Source organism: Salarias fasciatus, chromosome 20 (assembly GCF_902148845.1).
Source record: "Salarias fasciatus chromosome 20, fSalaFa1.1, whole genome shotgun sequence".
Lineage (NCBI taxonomy): Eukaryota > Metazoa > Chordata > Actinopteri > Blenniiformes > Blenniidae > Salarias > Salarias fasciatus.
Window position 1 is genome coordinate 32,953,093 of NC_043764.1, and position 23,156 is coordinate 32,976,248.

The following is a 23,156-nucleotide window of genomic DNA, read 5'->3' on the forward strand; positions in this document are numbered from 1 at the left end:
ACATCGAGTTTCATGTTTTCTGTCCCTCCGCCATTTTTAACCAGACACGTGTAGTACACACAGTCGCCACCAGGAGGACTGGCGCTGTGGGACAGACTACTGTCAATATTCTCTTACAAATGAGCAAAGTTGTATCGTCCTGCCCCCCAGACAGAGAATGCACGGTCCCTCCTGGTTCTGGATTAAACCATAAACGACCTCCAGCGATCCCGGCCGGATCTCTCCCGGCGCCACGAGAATCCCACACCGCCTCATGCAGAGCGTCATTAAAGCGCACACTGTCGCGGCGCTTTTTACAGTGAAACATGGTCCACTCCTTATCTTCTGCCATAATGCACTTGGCCGAATTATCAGAAAAATAAAAAGGAAAAGGCTGATATAAGGCACAAAAAGAAAGAAAGACCAATATGATAAAAATGAAAATGAAACTTAAATCGCGTGTTCTGTCGGCGCTTAAATTTGATCTGTGTGGGATTTTTTTTTTTATAAATTGTTTCTCCAGTTTTCCTTTTATTTTATTTATTTCAATGCAGCGCCCATACAAGTGTTAAAATGACTTCAGTAATAACTATATTACCTACACAGTTAGACGCTGAGGTTTTGGCATTCAATAAAAGATCCTATTTTTGAAAAATGTTTAATTGTGTTTCTTTACACAGAAAAAAAAAATTGATAAAAATCGTTTAACGGATTTCAAGCAAAAACAAAAAAAAAAATCAAAAAAAAAATCAAGATTTAATTTTTTGGCTGTATCGCCCAGCCCTAACTCTAACACATCTTTATTACAATTAACAGCTTTATTAATCTCAGGATTTCAGAATGACTGAGGGTGATGGGCTCAAATCTGTCTCATGTTCAGTTCCTGTCTCTTCCTGTCCCTGTCCACATGCCGAAGCAGGCAGCCTCCTCTCTGTCTTTCATCATGTCTGTATGTGCAGTGTGCTGCTCGCTCTCTCTGCCTTGGTGCAGTGTGCTGCTCGCTCTCTCTGCCTTGGTGCAGTGTGCTGCTCGCTCTCTCTGCCTTGGTGCAGTGTACTGCTCTCTCGCTCTCTCTCTGCCTTGGTGCAGTGTACTGCTCGCTCTCTCTCTGCCTCGGTGCAGTGTACTGCTCTCTCTCTCTGCCTTGGTGCAGTGTACTGCTCGCTCTCTCTGCCTTGGTGCAGTGTACCGCTCTCACCCTCTCCCACGCCCACGGTGAAGGGACTCCTGCTGATCTGGCCGCCGGCGAAGGTGATGAAGATGGTGTGCGGTCCCTCCTGCGTGGGCTTGTAGGTGCAGCGGTAGCTGCTGTTGCCCTTGTCCTCGATGGTGCAGGGCACCGTGTTCTTCTTCCCGGCGGGGTCCATGATGATCACCTCCACCTCCCCGACGCCGGCGCCTGAGAGGCACGGCGGCCAGAGACGGGACAACATGAGTGACCGCAACGCAAGTCCAACATCCTGTGACATGACCCCGAAACCTCCTGCAGCTGCTGCATTCTGGGTAATCTCCCAACTCCCCCTGACAGCACGGCGCTGAGGCTAGCCTGCTAGCATCCAGGAAGCTAGCTTTCACTCGCTCAGCTTGGCTTCCAGGGTCGAGTCCTCTGATGTTTGTTGAAAGAATAAAACTCTTTCTTTGGAACTGGTATCATTTCCTTGGTGGGTCTAAACCTGTTCACTGTGACAGAGAACCCCCCCCCCCCCCCCCTCGGGGCTCACCAGCCGTGTAGACGTCGAAGTAAGTGGGTTTGTTGGCGATGTTGCCGGTGGGTTCGATCCCGGGGCCCTGGGCCGTGGCCTTGCTGGAGTCTCCCTGAGCCATGCCGATCTCCACCTCGAAGGGACTCTTGGAAATGTGCTGCCCTGCGAACAGCACCGTCACCTGCAGGGTGTGGAGGGGCAGCATGAGGGGTGTGGGCGGGACGCAGGACGCAGGGGGACACTCGTCCACGGGACGGGTCCTGCAGCCCCACCTTGTGCATGCCGGTGACTTTGGGGGTGTAGAAGACGGAGTAAGTGCGGTTCTTGTCGTTGTTGGCCGTCACCGTCGCCTGCAGAGAAAGGTGGGCGGAGTCAGAGGAAGGCCGGCCCGGACCAATCAGAGGCGTGGAGGACAGACCGACCTCCTCCCGGTGTCCTGCGGGGTCCTCCACGTAGACCAGCACCTCCCCCATCCCAGCGCTGATGGTCTCCACCGTGAACGTCGCCTTCTTCATCACCACGTTCCCCACCGGCTCGATGCCTGCAGAGGACGGACGGGGACGGGGACAGGGTCAGAGCAGGGCCAGCGTCAGGGTCAGGGTCCGGGTCAGGGTCCGGGTGCCCCCCCTCCACCTGGTCCGTAGGCCCGGGCCTTCTTGGGGTTGAGCTTGGGCCTCAGCGGCGCTCCGGGCTTCAGCTTGGCCTTGGGGAACTGGGACAGGTAGGTCATGACCGAGTGCTCGTCCACGTTGGGGTCCACGATCTCCTCGGGCGTGATGACCTGGGGATGGACGCAGGACGGAGCCGGGTTCAGGAGACGAGAGGCAGGGGGAGTCGTCATGGAGACCAGATCAACAGAACCGTGTTGTGATTTGAGTCAAACCACAGAGAAAAACCCCTTCCTGTGCCGAAAACCCCCGGCGTCTGGCGCTCCCTCGCTCACACGCAACCCTGCAGGTGGCACCGAGACACGATCTGACTGTCTCCGTTTGTCTCGGTCTGACTGTCACACCCACAGAGGACACCGAGACACGATCTGACTGTCTCCGTCTGACTGTCACACCCACACAGGACCGGGACCGAGACACAGGACGGAAACAGCAGCACCGCAGAGCCAACCGTCGGCACGCCACGCTGTGCCAGCCGTGCCCACACACACACACACACACACACACACACACACACACACACACACACACACACACACACACACACACACACACACACACACACACACACACACACACACACACACACACACACACACACACACACACACACACACACACACACACACACACACACACACACACACACACACACACACACACACACACACAGACACAGACACAGACACAGACACAGACACACACACAGACACAGACACACACACACACCCTGCACCAGCAGAGTTCCTCTACACTCCAGTCAGTAAAACCTCCGTTATAGAACCGGCTCTCTGGAGAACCGGCTCTCTGGAGAACCGGCTCTCTGGAGAACCAGCTCTCTGGAGAACCGGCTCTCTGGAGAACCGGCTCTCTGCCTCTGCTGCAGTCCTCATCCTGGATTCCAACTACAGTTCACAGCCGAGCTCAGAGGCTCCACGTCGCCGCGATGGTCAGAAGGCATGGCTGCCATCGCTTCTTTACTGTACAGGGGTCATCTACAAGGATGTGAGACTGCAGGAGGAGGCAGGACCAGGACCAGTTCAGAGCAGAGAGCTGGTCCTCCTCCGGTCCAAAGCCGCTTCTCCATGTAGAGACACACGAGTTTAACTTCTGATTTTTCCTTTTCTGAAGATTGTGGTTTTGTTAAATTTCCTAACATCTGTTTTTACATTGGCTGAATATAGACACCCATCCATCCATCCTCCATCCATCCTCCATCCATCCTCCATCCATCCTCCATCCATCCTCCATCCATCCTCCATCCATCTAGAGCTGCTCAGCTTCTCCCATCCTGCCAGAGGGCAAACTGAAATAAATCAACACTTATTCTACTTATTCACATGTGAACTAAACCAGCGAGTCTTCAGGCTGCCGCTGGAAGCTGTCCACGCAGTGAAGCGTCCACGCAGTGAAGCGTCCACGCAGTGAAGCGTCCACGCAGTGAAGCGTCCTAGGGTTTGGAAGAACTGGTCTCTACAGTAAAAGCGTGGAACTGGAGCAGTGAGCTGCGATCCTGAGCCGGACCCGTCCTGCTGCGAGGATCCAGTACCTGAGGGATTCCCAGCCAGTCGTCAGCCTGCTGCATGGCCTCCCGGGCGTTGTCCACCGGTTTGGACTGGTCCCACTGGTCCCAGTCTGGACACAGACCTGCAGGACGGAACGGTGGAGTCCAGGTTAGCTCCATACACACAAACGGCTGTGATGGTGCGGGACCGGGACCGGGACCGACCCGGAGCGCAGCTGTCCACCAGCGCCCCCAGCGCCCGGCCGCTCTGCCAGTCCCTGCTGAAGTTGGTGATGGGCAGCTCGGGCAGCTTGTTCTGGATCCATCCCAGGAGTCTCTGCTTGGGCGTCTTCTGCTTGCCGTCGTCCGCCTCCTCCTCCTCGTCCCACATGGGCATGGAGATGGAGTAGTGCAGGATCAAGGTCCAGATCAGACCCAGGATCAGCTTCAGGTTCCCATCCACGATGGCTTTAGAGTCTGGAGGGGAAGCAGAAGACACAGCCCACGTCAAACCCCGCTAATACAGACCAGTCCTCAGACCAGTCCTCGGACCAGTCCTCAGACCAGTCCTCAGACCAGTCCTCAGACCAGTCCTCAGACCAGTCCTCAGACCAGTCCTCAGACCAGACCAGTCCTCAGACCAGCCGACTCACTCATTCAGTCTGTAACACTAAAATCAGCTGATGAGGAAAACTGAGGATCTCATCTGGTCTCTGAGGACTGAGGATCAGTCTGAAACCCACTTTATCCTCATGAGACGCTCACTATGTAGCTTTCAGGAGGGAAGGGAGGAGTGGGGGACGGATGGATGGATGGGTGGATTGATAGATGGGTGGGTGGATGGAGGATTGGTGGGTGTATGGAGGATGGGTGGATGGAGGATGGAAGATGGGTGGATGGATGGAGGATGGGTGGATGGAGGATGGGTGGATGGATGGAGGATGGGTGGATGGAGGATGGAGGATGGGTGGGGATCAGGTGGATGATAGAGCCCATCCATCCACCCATTCTCCACCCGTTTACCCTCTGAGGCCCCTGACCCACCGAGTCGCTGCTGCTCTGAACTCGTCTCCTGTTCAGGCAGAGCCTGAGACACGGAGGTGGACTAGAGGGGTGTCCGGACTCCGAGGCCGGAGCCAACGGGTCTGGTCTCAACCGGACCCGCTGTGGCTCGGGTCGGAGGATCTGGGGAATTCTAATCAGTGAAGTGGAAACGAGACGGGCTGACGCCAGGCGGCGTTACTGGTCTACGGAGGTCTGGGGCGACGCTCAAAGGACGGCTGAAGACTCCCTGCGGCCCAGCAGAGACCAGATCCACCGCGGGGTTCTCAGCCTGTGCAGGTTTGTAGCGGACCGGACCGGACTCTCTCTCTCTTCACTGCACAGGAACGTGTGGAGGCTGGAGGCGGAGCTGAGGTGATGTAACGTCAAGCTAGTCCGGGCAGGACGACTCCCACATGCAGTGCAGGGCGTGCACGCTCCGTGCACGAGCGGCGGCCGATGGCGAGCAGCGATAGCGCCGCTGCAGCTTCAGGAAGGGTGGAGCGAGTTCAAGAGCAGAAAATGGGATCGAGGCGCGGCGCTGATGGCTATCCTGGCCTCAGCCAATAGGACGGCTGCTCCAGAGCCTCTCCGGCCTCACTGGGGACCTGGTCCTGGTCCGCTGGGTTTACTGACACACTGGGGACCTGGTCCTGGTCCGCTGGGTTTACTGACACACTGGGGACCTGGTCCGGTTCAGTTTATGGACACACTGAGGACCTGGTCTGAACCGATCAGAGGAATACTGGAGCTGGAGACATGCAGCTCCGCCTCAGGTCCGCCTCCGGTCCGTCTCCACCGGGAAGCAGCAGTCTGAGACGCTCTGTCTGACAGGAGACTTCTGGACAGCGTCTCTCAGGACTGTGGCTGCAGGTCTGACCTCCGTTTGGACAAGAGGACGAGGTCAAGAAGGACGCAGGTCCGAGCCACGGAGGGGGCGGAGGGATGTGGTGCATGGTGAAGACACAGGGTGGAGGATGTTAAAAAAGAGCCAAGGGAGACTCGTCTGATGGCTCTGGACAGAGGACGGGAGGGACGGGAGGGACACTTCCCAGCAGGCCTCAGCAGTCCAGCAGCCACGCTGAGCCAGCAGCCTCAGGGTCTCACACTGGGCAGCTGGTGCTTCGCTGGACCGAGTCCAGGGTGGAGGGTCTAGATCCGGAGCGGCGGAGCAGGAAAACACAGATCATGAAATGGAGGTGAAGAAAGAAGAGGTGAAGAAAGAAGAGATGTCGCCCGAGGACGGAGACACGGGAAACATCTCCGAGACCCGGACCGCAGGTTGCTGCTTGCAGCAGGAATGTACCTGAGCTCCGGCAGGCGTGTCAGCCGGAGCCAGGAAACCAGCAGGGCCCAGGCAGGCCCGGGCTGGGACTGGGACTGGGACTAGGACCAGGACCGAGACTGGGATCGGGACCAGGACCAGGACCAAATCCTGCAGAGCTGCTCCAGACTGGTGGACACAGCATGTCTGAGCTGGAACGGTTCTTCCAGATCCCACTGCTCCCTCTCTGGCCCCTTCCTGACCCCAGCTGCAGCTGGACCCGGTTTATGGAGACCAACCCGAACCCGTCAGAACCACTAGACTTCAGTCTGGAACCAGCTTCAGGAGACTCATGTCAGGCAGCTGGACTCAGGGTCCGGCTCTTCATCGTAGACCAGCAGACAGACCCCCCTGAAGCTGCCCTTCAGCAGCAGAGACCAAGTCCAGCCTGGTTCTCTCTGGTTCTCTCTCAGCCTGGTTCTCAGCGCTGCTCCTCCCGACAGCAGAGCCGACAAGAGAAGAATCTCCCAGCATTCCCAGCAAACCGCAGTCCACCAGCCTGGAGCCATATACGGACACAGAGAGGCTCCACGCCCCCCAAGCCCCGCCCCCGGGCTGCTGACTCACCCCACCCCACCGGGCCTGTGTGTGTGTGTGTGTGTGTGTGTGTGTGTGTGTGTGTGTGTTGCTGGAAAACTCCCATGACTCACCCATTTGGCTCGTTGATGTCACAGAGAGCCCCCCCACCCCAACATGACATCATCATGACCTTTGACCCACGGCCTGACCCGATCTCTGTGTCTGGGTGGACTCGGAGGGGGGAGGGGCGACCGCAGACACATCTGGAGCACATCAGCCCCGAGAGCCGCCTGACGTCCTCACACACACACACACACACACACACACACAACATGGAGACTCTACAGCAGGATGGATCCCAGCGTTCACGTCTACACTCGGAACAGTCTGACGCCAGTACAGCGTCAGTGCAGCCCTAATACAGCGCCACACCAGTACAGCCCCACACCAGTACAGCCCCAGTACAGCCCCATGCGTCAGTACAGCCTCACTGAAGCCGTCCAAAACATTCAGTGAAGAACAGTCTGGTTTATTTTCAAGACTCTCCTGGTTCTGAAGGTTAAAGCTGCTGAAAACCAGAACAAACCCAGACCAGCAGGACTGAGGGCGAAGCGGTCCGGGTAACAGAGACCTGGTCCGGGTAACAGAGACCTGGTCCGGGTAACAGAGACCTGGTCCGGGTAACAGAGACCTGGTCCGGGTAACAGAGACCTGGTCCGGGTAACAGAGACCTGGTCCGGATAACAGAGACCTGGTCCGGGTAACAGAGACCTGGTCCGGGTAACAGAGACCTGGTCCGGGTAACAGAGACCTGGTCCGGGTAACAGAGACCTGGTCCGGATAACAGAGACCTGGTCCGGATAACAGAGACCTGGTCCGGGTAACAGAGACCTGGTCCGGGTAACAGAGACCTGGTCCGGGTAACAGAGACCTGGTCCGGGTAACAGAGACCTGGTCCGGGTAACAGAGACCCGGCCGCCGTCGGTCCAGCAGCCTCTGAGGGACTCAGCTGTCTGATCCACCCTGCAGGACCGCTCCATGTTGACAAGGCAGTGCTCTGAAAACCCGGTTTCCATGGAAACGGCAGAAACACTGAAAAGAGTGTAGCTCTGATGCTGCTCCGCTAGTCGCCACTGATGTTTGGCTGAATGGTGAACCCAGAGAACAATCTGGAGAACACTGAGAACAACACAGGTCCAGTCCAGAACCAGGACCAGGACCATCTGGACTGGGAGTCCTGGTTCTCTGGGGGAACATGGTTCTGGTGTACTGAGCAGACCTGCCGTGGAGCTGATGGTTCTGGTTCACATGACGACAGACTCAGAGTGTTTTCTAAAAGTTCCACCTCAGAGCGTGTTTTCAGAAAGTTGTGTTTCCAGAGTCTCTGAGCACTGCTGTCATGTCAGTTCATGCAGGCACACACACACACACACACACACACACACCTCTCCGACCCCCAATCGAAGACCTACTACACTTCCACCTCTTCCTTCCTACCCCCCCCCCCCCAACACACACACACACACACACACACACACACACACACACACACACACACACACACACACACACACACACACACCACACACACACACACACACACACACACACACACACACACACACACACACACACACACACACACACACACACACACGGAGAAAAAAGTTCCTCCTGGTTTTTTAGCCTTAAAGGGCAGAAGCAAAGTGGAGGCTGGCCGGCGTCCCGCTCCCCGGGCTCTGGTTACAGAGGGAGGGACGAGGGGGGAGGACCCAGGCACAGCCAGGCAGAAGAAAACAAAATGAGGAGAAAAGTGCTGTGTGGGACATTTTTAAAAGCCCACACTGAGAGAGAGAGAGAGAGAGAGAGAGAGGGGGGGGGGGGGGGAGAGGGAGAGGGAGAGAGAGGGAGAGAGAGGGAGAGGGAGGGAGAGAGAGAGGGAGAGAGAGAGGCCGACATGAGGAGGAGAGAGAGGAAGAGAGGACAAACAGCAGGAGGAGGGGAAGGAGGGAGAAGGAGGGGGGAGCGTGGGGGGGGGGGGGGGGCTGATGGATGCCATGCGGCTTTAATCAGCAGTTTGCTTCCTGGAAACATCAGATGCTTCTCTGCCTGGTAAATATGATTCAGTCCTGGAAAGAGCCGGTCTAGATCCACCTCCGGCCCCCACTGGAGCCCCGCCCCCCCAGGGAGCCCCAGACCCCCACTGGAGCCCCGCCCCCCCAGAGAGCCCCAGACCCCCACTGGAGCCCCGCCCCCCCAGCTCCTGAAACTCCACATACCAGCACTGGGTTCATATAAAGGAAGAAAAGCTCGGAAAGTGTGATCAGAGGCGAGTTTCCAGCCCTGATGTCATGGGAGGTGCCCCGCCCCCCCTGCTCCCAGCAGGCACACAGGAAGTCATGCCACTGATAAAGAGCCAACAGGAAGTATAGCATCTGAACCGAACCGCCGCCGCCTCTCTGCTGGGCGCTCGGCGGCCGTCCCTCCGTCCATCACCCGTCTGGACGCTGAAGATTAACAGCTGGTCCTCCGGCTGTGGCGGACGGGTCAATCCATCGCCCAGCGCTACGATACCGAAACTCAAAATAAACTATCTGGAAAGACCGAGCTGGGAGGAGCGTCAGCACTGCTCTGGCTCCCTGAGGACGTCTCCTGGACATAAGACCTTGTTGGACCACTGCAGTATCGGTCACACCGTCACCACGTCAGTCACAAACATTCTCTACAATATTTAAAACATACAGAAGAACATTTCCTCTTCATACCCATAAGAAAAAACAAATCACCATGAGACATTTACTGGATGGAATCTGTTAAGATGAGACAGGATTCTGAATCTTTAGATGAAGACGTTGAAGAAATGTTTCTCCATTATTTCCCTCGTCTGTTGCTGTCTGGACATCACTCACTCAGACAGTTTGACGACTTATTTGAAGAATCAGTGAGATTATAGGTCAGATTTCAGGATGTTTTTCTGCAAGCAGCTGTAATTCTCAGAGGTACGAAGCTTTCTGAGGCAAGTGGACGAGTGAGGACATAAAGAAATACTGTGAACAAGACAAAAAAAAAAACCTGAACTCTATTCTAAAAACCTGCATCCCGTTTCTATTTCACCATCTCACTTAACTCCAGGATCCATTGATCAGAAGAGTTTGAGAGGAGCTGCCTTCATCAGAAAGGCTGTTCTCCCTCCAGCCAGCAGGGGCACACTACAGGAACACCAGCGGCCAGACAAACAGCCGACGGCGGTTAATTCAACGGGCATTAAAACGTTCTGTACAGAATAAAGTCCCATCCTGGACGAAGCTCGGACCCAAACATGAAGTTTCCAGTGTGAGAATGAAAAACACAAACATTCATGTGATCACAGAGCGGAGAGGAGACCGCCGCAAACCATCACCCTCATCTGGAGCCTCCGAACACTTCCCACTGTGTGTCCAATGAGTGCAATTCATTTAGGTTTCATGGCGAGATGATTCAGAAGACACGGCTGAAGTTCAGAGGTTTCAGAAGTTTCAACAAGTTGGAGCAGTTGAGACATGTTGACGGTTTGACCTTTTTAACCTTCATTAGCAGTTAAAGTCATTTTACTCCATTTCTCAAAAATCTAGTGTCCAAAACAAAAATCTGATGAAATGGCTACATCCAAAGATTTAGGAGCTGTAGAGTCACTATTCACCTTATTCAGGAAGTGCTGCTGGGCGGCGCCATTTTTGAGAGCAACTTCCGGTTGGCCGTCTTTTCCCTGTAACAACACCGAGTCCTCTCGCTACTTTCACTACTTTTAACTGTTCTTTTTAGCAATTTTAACATGTTTGGCATCAATTGCGCTGTCCGTGGAGCCACAACAACTGGGGAAAGATGAAGCTCTCTCTGTCTCGGTATTGTTTAGAGCCTGGAAAGGCTGGATCTGAACGCTGTGGACCAGCTTTTAAACTCCACCCGCCTCGTCTAAAGAAGAAGACCTCCGCTGCTGGCTCAAGCCACCCCATTTAAAAAAGCCACCAAAGCGTCCGGATGTGTTCTCCTGTCACTTTGTGGACCTACATCCCTCACCACTTCATCCCTCACCACTTCATCCCTCTCCAGAGAAACGGCTGGGCTACAAGGCTGAGTTAAAGAAGCCACGACGTAAGCTTAAGAGACAGGCAGGTAACTAATTACATTTTAAACAACAGCTGTTGCAATTACAGTTGGGATAATAAACACTGTAAATGATAGCGTAATGATTATCCTTGGCTTGTGTAGATAATTGTCAAAAATATCAGGGCTCCTCTGGGTACGTAAACACCATTGAATAAAGTGAACGCACAGCTTGAATCGGTCACTGTCAGCGCAGCTCCAGCCATTCTACCAAAGCTCTGCTTCCACTGAAGACCTAGCTCTGCCATCAGCGAGGTAAAAAGATCCTCTCTCTGTTATTTTGAAACGTTGTTAAGACGTTAAGTTTGGTCTGAATCAGTTTTTTATTGCTCCAGGAATTAGCATTAGCTTGTGACAGGGTTAACTAGAATTTGGCACTCCGAGAGCGCAGACCTCCGCCACAGATGAAATCAGTCACTAACAACAATAAGAACACCATATATAAATATCAGTAAACAGATGTAAACAAAAAGCCTGTCATCAATTTAAGACGTAGTACTGAGGCCCTCTGCTGGACAGATACAGTACTACACTGGTCAAATGAAAGTCGTCACCCCAGCGTAAGTCAGCAATAAAAAAACAACACAATGACGGACATGTAGAGATGCATAAGAAAGGAAACAAACAGTCCAACATCGGGTGAAATCACTTACAGACGAAGCTCTGATCAAGTTTTGAACATAGACAGTAAATAAATGGACAGACCTTTCGTGACGTCACCCATAGCGTTCCCAACCGCCGTTCTGAAGACCACAAGCGAGTCCAGCAGGACGTCTCCACATTGAATATTTGAAACCGGATGTAAATGTGATTGGTCCAGCCCGTCACGTGACCGCATCACGGGGACAGAGGAGATGCTGTGATAGGGCGATTTATGCAAAACTTTAACTCGTAATATAAAATCAAGAGATGATTTATCTGAAATCAGAGTCTGGTGAAGCAGCAGGTTGTAGAAACTAGAGACAGAGACCAGAACCTGTTCTGAATCCAGGAGCTTTATATGTTTATTTTCACTCTGAAAATCAGCATTTTTGAAAGGGTTCCAATGAGACTGGGGCTCTTTTTGAAACCAGCATCATCGCCCCCTGTTGGAATTTCTCCGGAATTACAGCTTTTTTGCATTTTTGTATTATCTTCATGTTTTATGAGCGGAGGTTGGCGCCTGGTTTTGAAGAGAAGCCAACTTGTGGTGATTTTGTCGTGCTGCTGTGCAACTGTTCCGTCCGTGAAACAGGTCCGACTAGGAACTAAAATTAAAGTTCCGCTGGGCGGTACACCCTATCGGTAAGTGATAAAGAATCCTTTAAAAAAATTGTGATGATCCGGATCATCACCAAAATTTAATGGATTCTAAGTTAGTCCAAGACCCACCTTTCCACTAAGTTTCATTGCAATCCGTCCATTACTTTTTCCGTGATCTTGCTAACAAACCAACCAACCAACAAACCAACAAACCAACGTGATTACATAACCTCCTGGCAGAGGTAATAACACAGTAAACCACAGGAGCTGTTTCAGAAATGACAACAACCTCCGTTTGCATGTTGGAGAACACTGGACCGCTGCAGAGTGATGCTGCAGAGTGATGCAGCAGAGTGATGGAGCAGAGTGATGCAGCAGAGTGATGCAGCAGAGTGATGCAGCAGAGTGATGCAGCAGAGTGATGCAGCAGAGTGATACAGCAGAGTGATGCAGCTGAGTGATACAGCTGAGTGATACAGCTGAGTGATACAGCAGAGTGATGCAGCAGAGTGATGCAGCAGAGTGATGCAGCAGAGTGATGCAGCAGAGTGATGCAGCAGAGTGATACAGCAGAGTGATACAGCAGAGTGATGCAGCAGAGTGATACAGCAGAGTGATACAGCAGAGTGATGCAGCAGAGTGATGCAGCAGAGTGATACAGCAGAGTGATGCAGCAGAGTGATGCAGCAGAGTGATACAGCAGAGTGATACAGCAGAGTGATACAGCTGAGTGATACATCAGAGTGATGCAGCAGAGTGATACAGCAGAGTGATACAGCAGAGTGATGCAGCAGGGTGATACAGCAGAGTGATACAGCAGAGTGATACAGCAGAGTGATGCAGCAGAGTGATGCAGCAGAGTGATACAGCAGAGTGATACAGCAGAGTGATGCAGCAGAGTGATGCAGCAGAGTGATACAGCAGAGTGATACAGCAGAGTGATGCAGCAGAGTGATGCAGCAGAGTGATGCAGCAGAGTGATACAGCAGAGTGATACAGCAGAGTGATACAGCTGAGTGATATAGCAGAGTGATGCAGCAGAGTGATGCAGCAGAGTGATACAGCAGAGTGATGCAGCAGAGTGATGCAGCAGAGTGATACAGCAGATTGATACAGCAGATTGATACAGCAGAGTGATGCAGCAGAGTGATGCAGCAGAGTGATACAGCAGAGTGATGCAGCAGAGTGATACAGCAGAGTGATACAGCAGAGTGATGCAGCAGAGTGATACAGCAGAGTGATACAGCAGAGTGATGCAGCAGAGTGATACAGCAGTGTGATGCAGCAGAGTGATACAGCAGAGTGATACAGCAGAGTGATGCAGCAGAGTGATACAGCAGTGTCCTCCCAGGCAGAGACTCAGTCACAACTTCCACTGGCACAACGTTGACGATGACATGATCTATGTCAATAAAAAAAAAAAATAATAATAATAATAGTAAATGTCAAATGTATTCGTATTTCCTTATTTCTTTCAAATTAAATGAAGTGGACTTCCGTTGGCTTTTAGTGAAAGATATCTTACTACAGTAAAATGATAAAGCTGAAGTGCAATTTTATTGTGACATAAAAATTCATTATTGTCCCAAGAGTAACTGGATTACAGACGTACTGTTCTGTGCGAGCATCCATACATCACATGAGAAAATACACTCAAGCTTTTTACACACTTTTGACATCTATATATTGTTTCCATCACACCAGGTAGGAAACATGATGTAGCATCATACCTGAAATGAACCCATCATTCTTTTTTCTCAGCTGCATCACCCAGTGCTGGGAGTGAAAGTCCTGCCGCCAGACGGCGAGCTCCAGGCTGAACCTCCTGCCTTCCTCTGTCAGACCAGGACCCAGCTGGAAGTCCTGTTCTCTACCAGCCGTTCCAGGGTCATCCAGCGACAGTGTTCAGCAGCATCCCAGCTGCATCCAACACTCTGACGCTCTGACCATCTCTGCCTCGTCCACACTGCTCTCCCTCTGGACACTTTTAACCTTTTGGCAGATTAACTAACAAAAGACCACGTCAGCACCTTCCAGCTGGACGTCCGAGACCAGATCCTGAAGACACTCATGAAGCTCCGGCAGAACCCCGTGCAGGAGGACCTGGCTGAGGGGTTCGGTGTGTCACAGTCTGGATCAGCAGGATCGTCTCTGCATGGCTGGACGTCATGGAGGAGTTGAGGTCTGACACTGTGTGGCTGCCCAGAGAGACCATTGCTGCTGCAGTGCCACAGAGTTTACAGAGCATCACCCAGCAACCACCTGTCTGACTGACTGTTCTGTGTGTGTGTGTGTGTGTGTGTGTGTGTGTGTTTGTGTTGAGTACTTTTTATAAAGTGTTTTGATATCTGTACACCATAAATTGCATAGTGAATGTTGGTCTGGTGAGTCCTGCTGTGAGGACTGTTTGAGCTGGAGCCTTTTCTTTTACTATCATGATGCTGCACCGTCTTCAGAGCCACTGTGGTTTGAATGTCGGGCACTGCTATTTTTTTCTGATTTTCAGGATGATTGATAAAATTTTACATTACCTTGAATCAGTGATAGTACTTATGACTGTCACATACTTGTTTTACCTTTTACTTAAAGTCAATAAATAAACCTATACTTTAATCTGATATGCAAAGGTGGGACAACTCAGTTAAATGTTTCAGGCAGTGGTATGTAATACACATTAATTACATTTTTATGGAGTACCAAGGAAAAATATGACACATTACAATTTTGAAGTAACTCGCCCAACACTGCAGCATCGTAATTTGGCACACCAGATTTAGCTTGTGGATTGTTCAGCCACTGTCTTTATTTAGCAGTAACTCATCAACTCAAACACACACAAGACATTCAATTTTACACTGTTTGAATTGTAAAACAAGGAAAATTATTTTATTTGTCATGTAGAACTTTTGCTAAACAAAATGTTTATTCTGTCATGCTGTATATGACCTTTGATATTTAAACTGTACCATCTAATGGACTGTTGAAGAATTGTCAATTCAGTAAAATATCACTGCTTTCTGACTGACTGTTTTGTGATCTTTCAATAATTCATTAATACACCACTACATTATGACAGGAAACAACTGACAACAAGGAATAGAGCACATTTAAATCAATAGCTTAGCTTTAAATTAAAAAAAAATAAGTAGAATCATAAAAAGGCCTTCATTTGAAGTTATTTTTTTCACATTTCATTAAACTATAAACAATCTCAAGCCCAAGTACCTTCCATTTGTAAAAGGGGCTGAAACAACTGATTAAATTGATCCAATCTATGGAAGTATTTATTATTAACTGTGGAGAATACACACTCCTAATCAAAACCATCAGCTGAAACGGCTTATATCCAAAACTTTGGGAAGAAAATCATCTCTACCTGACAAAACAAAATGTATGTATATTCCCGTTCTTGATGTGACAAAACAGCGCCGACTGTACCGCTGTGCAAATACTGATAGGCTTCAGTGCTCTTATAATTCCTCATAGCCGAGCCAGCCGCACCAAGAGACAACACGAAATAGTTGAAAATATCGCCATACATGACCTGTGGCCACTTCTTCATGGCCACCTCCCTCTCTATAATAAGTCGCGGATGAGGCAGACTCCTTTCATTTGTGATTTTTAAAGAGGTTTTCGTTTCTTCCTACATCATTTGCTCAGTTGTAAACACCGCCAGTACCCCGTTACCGGAAGTGCTACTCAAAACAGGAAGTCCCGCCCATTGGAAAATGGGCGGGGCTGAATAAGGTGAATAGGGCAGCTGTAGAGCCACTATAGAGCAGCTGTAGAGTCACTATAGAGGAGCTGTAGAGTCACTATAGAGTCACTATAGAGCAGCTGTAGAGTCACTATAGAGCAGCTGTAGAGTCACTATAGAGTCACTATAGAGCAGCTGTAGAGTCACTATAGAGCAGCTGTAGAGTCACTATAGAGGAGCTGTAGAGCCACTATAGAGCAGCTGTAGAGTCACTATAGAGGAGCTGTAGAGTCACTATAGAGGAGGTGTAGAGTCACTATAGAGGAGCTGTAGAGTCACTATAGAGGAGCTGTAGAGTCACTATAGAGGAGCTGTAGAGTCACTATAGAGCAGCTGTAGAGTCACTATAGAGGAGCTGTAGAGTCACTATAGAGTCACTATAGAGCAGCTGTAGAGTCACTATAGAGGAGCTGTAGAGTCACTATAGAGCAGCTGTAGAGTCACTATAGAGTCACTATAGAGGAGCTGTAGAGTCACTATAGAGTCACTATAGAGGAGCTGTAGAGTCACTATAGAGGAGCTGTAGAGTCACTATAGAGTCACTATAGAGCAGCTGTAGAGTCACTATAGAGGAGCTGTAGAGTCACTATAGAGTCACTATAGAGCAGCTGTAGAGTCACTATAGAGGAGCTGTAGAGTCACTATAGAGTCACTATAGAGCAGCTGTAGAGTCACTATAGAGGAGCTGTAGAGTCACTATAGAGCAGCTGTAGAGTCACTATAGAGTCACTATAGAGCAGCTGTAGAGTCACTATAGAGGAGCTGTAGAGTCACTATAGAGTCACTATAGAGCAGCTGTAGAGTCACTATAGAGGAGCTGTAGAGTCACTATAGAGTCACTATAGAGGAGCTGTAGAGTCACTATAGAGCAGCTGTAGAGTCACTATAGAGTCACTATAGAGGAGCTGTAGAGTCACTATAGAGTCACTATAGAGCAGCTGTAGAGCTGCTGCATCGCTGCAGGAAGCAGAGCTCTGCATTTGCTGTTTGCAGTTTGATCAGTGATGCCATGAATGCTACATGCTAACATGTTGACGCCTCATGTCTCAGCTTCGGAGGTTTTACAACAGCACACATCCTGAAAGCAGACGGCAGCGGTTGTTCTGCAGGCGGTTGCCACACCCTTCCGCCTCGGCTGGGCTCAGTGAGGGGAAGCAGTGCTGAGGAGGCAGCTGGCAGCAGCTGAACCGTCAGCACCCAGTCCTCGACACCCAGCAGGGTCAGTCTGCTGAGCACCCAGTCCTCGACACCCAGCAGGGTCAGTCTGCTGAGCACCCAGTCCTCGACACCCAGCAGGGTCAGTCTGCTGAGCACCCAGTCCTCGACACCCAGCAGGGTCAGTCTGCTGAGCACCCAGTCCTCATCACCCAGCAGGACGCACTCTGCTACCCTGCCAGGCCCGCTGCAGGACAACACTCCACACACCCGGCATCGCATCGCCCAGCTCACACAGTGGACTCACACTTCTGGAGCTGACTACCCAGTGACCAGAGAGTGTTCTGGAAAAAGAGCCACCCGTTCTCCCTGTGGGGAGCTCCCAGGTGGAGCCTTCACACTGAAACACCACAGATCCAGTACTGAGGCCCTGCTCACCGGTCTGGAGACCAGCCCACTGTTCTGGAGGCTGCTGGTCACCACAGACTCTGCTCTGAGGACAGAGGACAGCAGCATCAGAGGACAGAGGACAGCAGCATCAGAGGACAGAGGACAGCAGCATCAGAGGACAGAGGACAGCATCAGAGGACAGAGGACAGCAGCATCAGAGGACAGAGGACAGCAGCATCAGAGGACAGCAGCATCAGAGGACAGAGGACAGCAGCATCAGAGGACAGAGGACAGCAGCATCAGAGGACAGCAGCATCAGAGGACAGCAGCATCAGAGGACAGCAGCATCAGAGGACAGAGGACAGAGGAGGCAGCAGTTTGGTAATCTGTGGTGAGGGTTGCTGTCTGGGTGTGTCTGAAAGAAAGGAGGAAGTGAGAGAGAGAGAGAGAGAGAGAGAGAGAGAGAGAGAGAGAGAGAGAGAGAGAGAGCTCCTGTCATTTTCAGATTACATGACACACACACACCCGCTTGGGGTGATGGTGGTGTGTGTTCCGTCCAGCAGGGCTGTCCGTCCTCCGGGACCCGGTCCAGCCGGTCCAGCCGGTCCAGCCGGTCCAGCCGGTCCAGCCGGTCCAGCCGGTCCAGCCGGTCCAGCCGGTCCAGAGGACGGCTGCAGGTTGTCAGTCGACCCCTCGGACATTACTGTGTGTGGACGAGACGGACTGCGGGAGGAATCCAGCACATGCACAGGGAGAACATGCAGCCTGCAGCTGCTCCGACTGTGCTCCCTCAGGGGTCGACTCAAAGTCTTCAGTGAAAACAGCCGATCCGGCTGTTCCCCCAGAACCCTAGAACCCCAGAACCCCAGGTACAGGCACACATTCACCAGGTCAGCATGAGGCCGTCTTCTGCTCCACCGTCCCCCGACTCCTGCTGTCCAGCAGGGTGAGAGGCCTCACCCCCGCCTCAGCCCCGCCTCACACACCTGATCACACCTGATCACCCCTGCCTCACACACCTGATCACACCTGATCACCCCTGCCTCACACACCTGATCAGCCCTGCCTGCCTCACACACCTGATCACACCTGATCACCCCTGCCTCACACACCTGATCACCCCCGCTACACACACCTGATCACACCTGATCACCCCCGCCTCACACACCTGATCACCCCTGATCACCCCTGCCTCACACACCCGGCCACACCTGATCACCCCCGCTACACACACCTGATCACACCTGATCACCCCTGCCTCACACACCCGGCCACCCCTGATCACCCCTGATCACCCCTGATCACCCCTGCCTCACACACCCGGCCACACCTGATCACCCCTGATCACCCCTGCCTCGGCCCCGCCTCACACAGCTGGTCCCCCCCGCCTGGCCCTGGACGGCTGCCTCACTCTGACCCTGTGATCCAGTTCAGGTGAGAAACAGAGACTCTGGTTCTTCATTCTAACACTTCAATGCTGCGTTCACGCCGGACGCGTCGCGGGCGTCGTCGACGCTTGGGACGCCTCGAAGCTGACGCTCGTGACGTTTCAAGCATGACGCTTGACACCAGGTGGTCACGACGTTCACGACGCTCTTGGCGCGCGTCAGTTTATCGGCGCGCGGGAGGCTGGTTTCTGTTCCCAGCTATGGCGGATCGCATCAGCAGAGTGGCTCGGCTTTATTTGTCAGCTAGCTAACCCTATCCTTTCTATTCTTGTCTCGGTAGCGGTCTGATGACGTGTCATAAAGCTCAGGACGAGCGCGCACAGCCACAATCAACTTGTCTTCCATCGTTGTCTTTCTTTTCCGGACTCCTGGTCCCAACGTGAAACGTAGTGACGTAGCACCGGAGGGATCGTCTCTGATTGGTTGACGCCCAGCAGCAGCGCGTCGAAAGTTCAGTTTTCCGAACTCTCAAAAAGCGACGCTCACGACGCTCCTGACGCCGGGGACGCGTGTCGTGGGCATCGACGCTCCTGACGCTCCTGAAGCGCCGCCCGCCGCTCCACGACGCTCGTCCACATAGACTTTGCATAGAAAAGCGCCGCCCGCGAAGCTTGCGACGCGTCCGGTGTGAACGCACCATAACAGCATCACTAATGGAAACGCTGATTTTTATACTTCATTCAATGATGACTGAACATGTGGACCACCCCCCCCCCCCCCCCCAACGCCCCCCCACTTCAAGAAAACAACAGGCTCAACCGCTGAAGCCCCGCCCACACTCAGCTGCTCCTCCATCCAAACCCGGAGCTGGAAGAGGAAGAACGTTCATGTTACCCCGTCCTGTCTGCAGTGGAGACCCAGCCCCGGCCCGCTGCCCCGGCCACACACACAATGCACCAGTGTGTGTGTGTGTGTGTGTGTGTGTGTGTGTGTGTGTGGCTCAGGCCTGAGTTCCATTCAGGCCCACTAAGTTTTTACACAGAGCAACTGAGGAGCTCAGCTCAACAGGATCGGTTCGGTCCGGTCTGGATTGGGGGTGGGAGGGGTATGGAGGGGGGTGGGGGTATGGAGGGGGGTGGGGGTATGGAGGGGGGTGGGGGTATGGAGGGGGGTACTGGAATGCGGACAGCTCAAGACAAAAGCAGTTGGGGAACGCCTGCTGTCCGAATGGAAACACTCAGCAGCTCAGTGGCGAGCAGCAGTGAACGAAGCGGTTCTGAGGGCCGGTTCTCCTGATCCGGATCAGGAGAGCGGGTCCTGAGGGCCGGTTCTCCTGATCCGGATCCGGAGAGCGGGTTCTGAGGGCCGGTTCTGCTGATCCGGATCAGGAGAGCGGGTTCTGAGGGCCGGTTCTGCTGACAGCCGAAGTGGATCATGAGGTCTGACAGCAGAACTCCGCTCAGCTCCTGAGGACCGGGTAGAGCTGCGGTAGGAACCTCATGACACCACAGGGGAACCCTTCAGTTACTTCAGTAACTGTAACTGAAGTAGCGGGCTGCGGAGCGACTCCTCCGGAGAGCCGAGTCTGGAGGACCGACTCTGCTGCGGGAGCCGCCCCGCCCCGGCCCGCCCCGCTAACGGCGCCGTTAACCGACTCCGAACCGGCGCTGCGGTGCTTTGACGCGCAGAAGGAGCGTCGGCCTCTCCTCCGGTGCGTCAGGCGCGGGCACGCGCACACCTGGAGCCAGGTGCTCATCAGTCACGCATCACTCACCTATGGACACCAGCTTGATGTTCTCCTTGTCCAGGAACTCCAGCGCCACGGACACGTTCTCCAGCTGCATCTGGCGGAACGTGGGCCGCTGGTTGTACTTCCGGAACATCTTCTTCTGGCTCAGCACCTCCAGCAGCCCGATGAGCCGCAGCCCGTCGCTCAGGTCCGTCTGCAGGTTCCCGATCCGCTTGTTGACGCATTTCAGGTGCTCGTTGCACCAGCGCGTGAAGGTGTTCTGCTGGATCTTCTTCCACGGCGCGTCCTCGGCCAGGTCCTTCTCCGTGGCGGGCATTTCTGCGTCCTTGTCCGGGGAGAGAGCGTTGGGAGCGGGCGCGGCGCTCTGGTGGATCCGGGGGTGGGAGCCGCTCATTTTTATGGCCTCGGCTGAGAGTCGGTTCGCTGGATTTTTCTGGGTGGAGTCTAGTCTGCTCGCTGCGCCGCTCTCCGCCACCGCTCTGCGCACAGGAGAGGAGAGGAGTTACCGGACTTATAGCCGCGCGGGGAGGAGGCGCGTAACGGACCGGACTGCACCGGCCCGGGCGGGCCAACCGGAGGCCCGGGGGCCCGGAGAGACCGCCTGGTGGTCCAATCCGAGGCCCGGGGGCCCGGACAGGCCGCCTGGTGGTCCAACATGAGGCCCGGGGGCCCGGACAGGCCGCCTGGTGGTCCAACATGAGGCCCAGGAGCTCAGACGGGCCGCCAGGTGGTCCAACATAAGGCCCGGGGGCCCGGTGAGACCGCCTGGTGGTCCAATCCGAGGCCCGGGGGCCCCGACAGGCCGCCAGGTGGTCCAATCCGAGGCCCGGGGGCCCGGAGAGACCGCCTGGTGGTCCAACACAAGGCCCGGGAGCCCGGACAGGCTGCCTGGTGGTCCAACATAAAGCCCGGGGGCCCGGTGAGACCGCCTGGTGGTCCAACCTGTGGCCTGGGGGCCCAGACAAACCACCTGGTGCTCCAGTTCAACCCTGCACCTCCAAACCATTAGAAAGTCATTTAATTCACTTCAGGATGATCAATTCTGAACATAGAACAGTTTCTTTGACGAAAGAGAAGGTTTTCTTCCTCAGAAGCCAAGTGTGCTGATGGAACTTGTTCACTTTTTATTCTCTGCACGAAATGTGAAACTTATTCCATTTCATTTTAAATAAAGTGTTTTCAGAACTGTTTTCATGAAGTCTCTGGAAGAAATTTACATGAAATTAGTCAAACATGGATGCTAATAATAAAAACAGTTTAATGCACTTTATTCATGTTGTCACCCTGTTCTCGCCTCTGCTGGGTCCTTTAATGAAGACAGTTTGACAGCATTAGGCGGAGCGTCCTGTGAAGGTGTAGCATGTTTCTTGAGGACAGCTCTACATTATCATCATCCTCATAATAATCACCTTCGGGATAAAAACAGCTGACAGAGAGGACTTTTACACCAATCATCCCATGTGGAACAAACATCAGCTGGACAGTGAAACAAGAGTAATTCCTCGGCAGGGCTTCCTGGGGGTGAGGGATCAGACCTTTAGACTGTTTCTGACACAGTGAGCTGGTTTCTGGCCTCAGGCTAGTGAAGCATTATGGTCCCAGGCTGGTGGGACTCAGAATTACTAAAGACAGTGAGGTGAAGAGCCCAGCGGGACGCCAGAGAACCGGAGCCGAAGAACCTTCAACATTTTGAATAGTGAAATCACGATCAGTCCTTCAGAAGTCTTCGGATATTCCTGGATCCTCAAGTACCTCAAAAACTCAGCTTCTCACAATCAAGGATTACAGAGAGGAGCCTGCCCTGTTCAGAAACACCAGAGTCCCCGTCCCCCGTCCCAGACCAGCTCTGACTAACCAGCATGTGTCCTGACTCACCGTCCTGACTCACTGTCAGCTAAACCGGCTCCATGTTGGACCCGTCAGACCCCAGTCTGACTCAAACCCTGCAGACAGGAGAGTCTTCACTGCTTCACTGCTCCCACAATCCTGGACCAGGTCAGGAGGGACAGACCAGCAAGAAGACCTCCAGACAGACCAGCAGGAAGACCAGCAGGAAGACCAGCAGGAAGACCAGCAGGAAGACCTCCAGACAGACCAGCAGGAAGACCAGCAGGAAGACCAGCAGGAAGACCTCCAGACAGACCAGCAGACAGACCAGCTCACTCAGCAGATGAGCAGGCAGAGTTTAAAGAGACTTGTTCTCTTGAGTTCTAGAGCACAGGGACAAAGACTCAGCTTGACTTTAACCATTTAGTTACACTCCTTGTGCTGAGTTAGCATGTTCTCCTAGCAGCATGTATTTTCCTTGAATGGCCTGGCAGCTCTGGCAGGTTGAATCTGTCTGCAGCAGTGGGAGGAGCCAGAGGAAGTAGTTCAGTCAGTGGGAGGAGCCAGAGGAAGTAGTTCAGTCAGTGGGAGGAGCCAGAGGAAGTAGTTCAGTCAGTGGGAGGAGCCAGAGGAAGTAGTTCAGTCAGTGGGAGGAGCCAGAGGAAGCGGCTCAGGGTCAGTGGGAGGAGCCAGAGGTCGCGGTCGGGGTCGGGGTCGGGGTCAGGGAGTGACCTCCTGTGCCTCCTCAGGGTCAGCCCTGTCTGCT

General features: G+C 53.1%; 1 protein-coding gene across 1 annotated transcript in view; it reads right to left on the reverse strand.

The window, feature by feature from the left end:
* LOC115408660 (filamin-A) overlaps positions 1-23,156 on the reverse strand; it is a 53,209-nt gene that overhangs the window by 21,513 nt on the left and 8,540 nt on the right. Inside the window, 8 exon segments of the mRNA XM_075410474.1 lie at positions 1,178-1,378; positions 1,701-1,863; positions 1,955-2,032; positions 2,105-2,223; positions 2,316-2,463; positions 3,900-3,997; positions 4,080-4,331; positions 20,588-21,042. Of these exon segments, the coding sequence (XP_075266589.1) occupies positions 1,178-1,378; positions 1,701-1,863; positions 1,955-2,032; positions 2,105-2,223; positions 2,316-2,463; positions 3,900-3,997; positions 4,080-4,331; positions 20,588-20,957 (1,429 nt within the window). The 5' untranslated portion in view covers positions 20,958-21,042.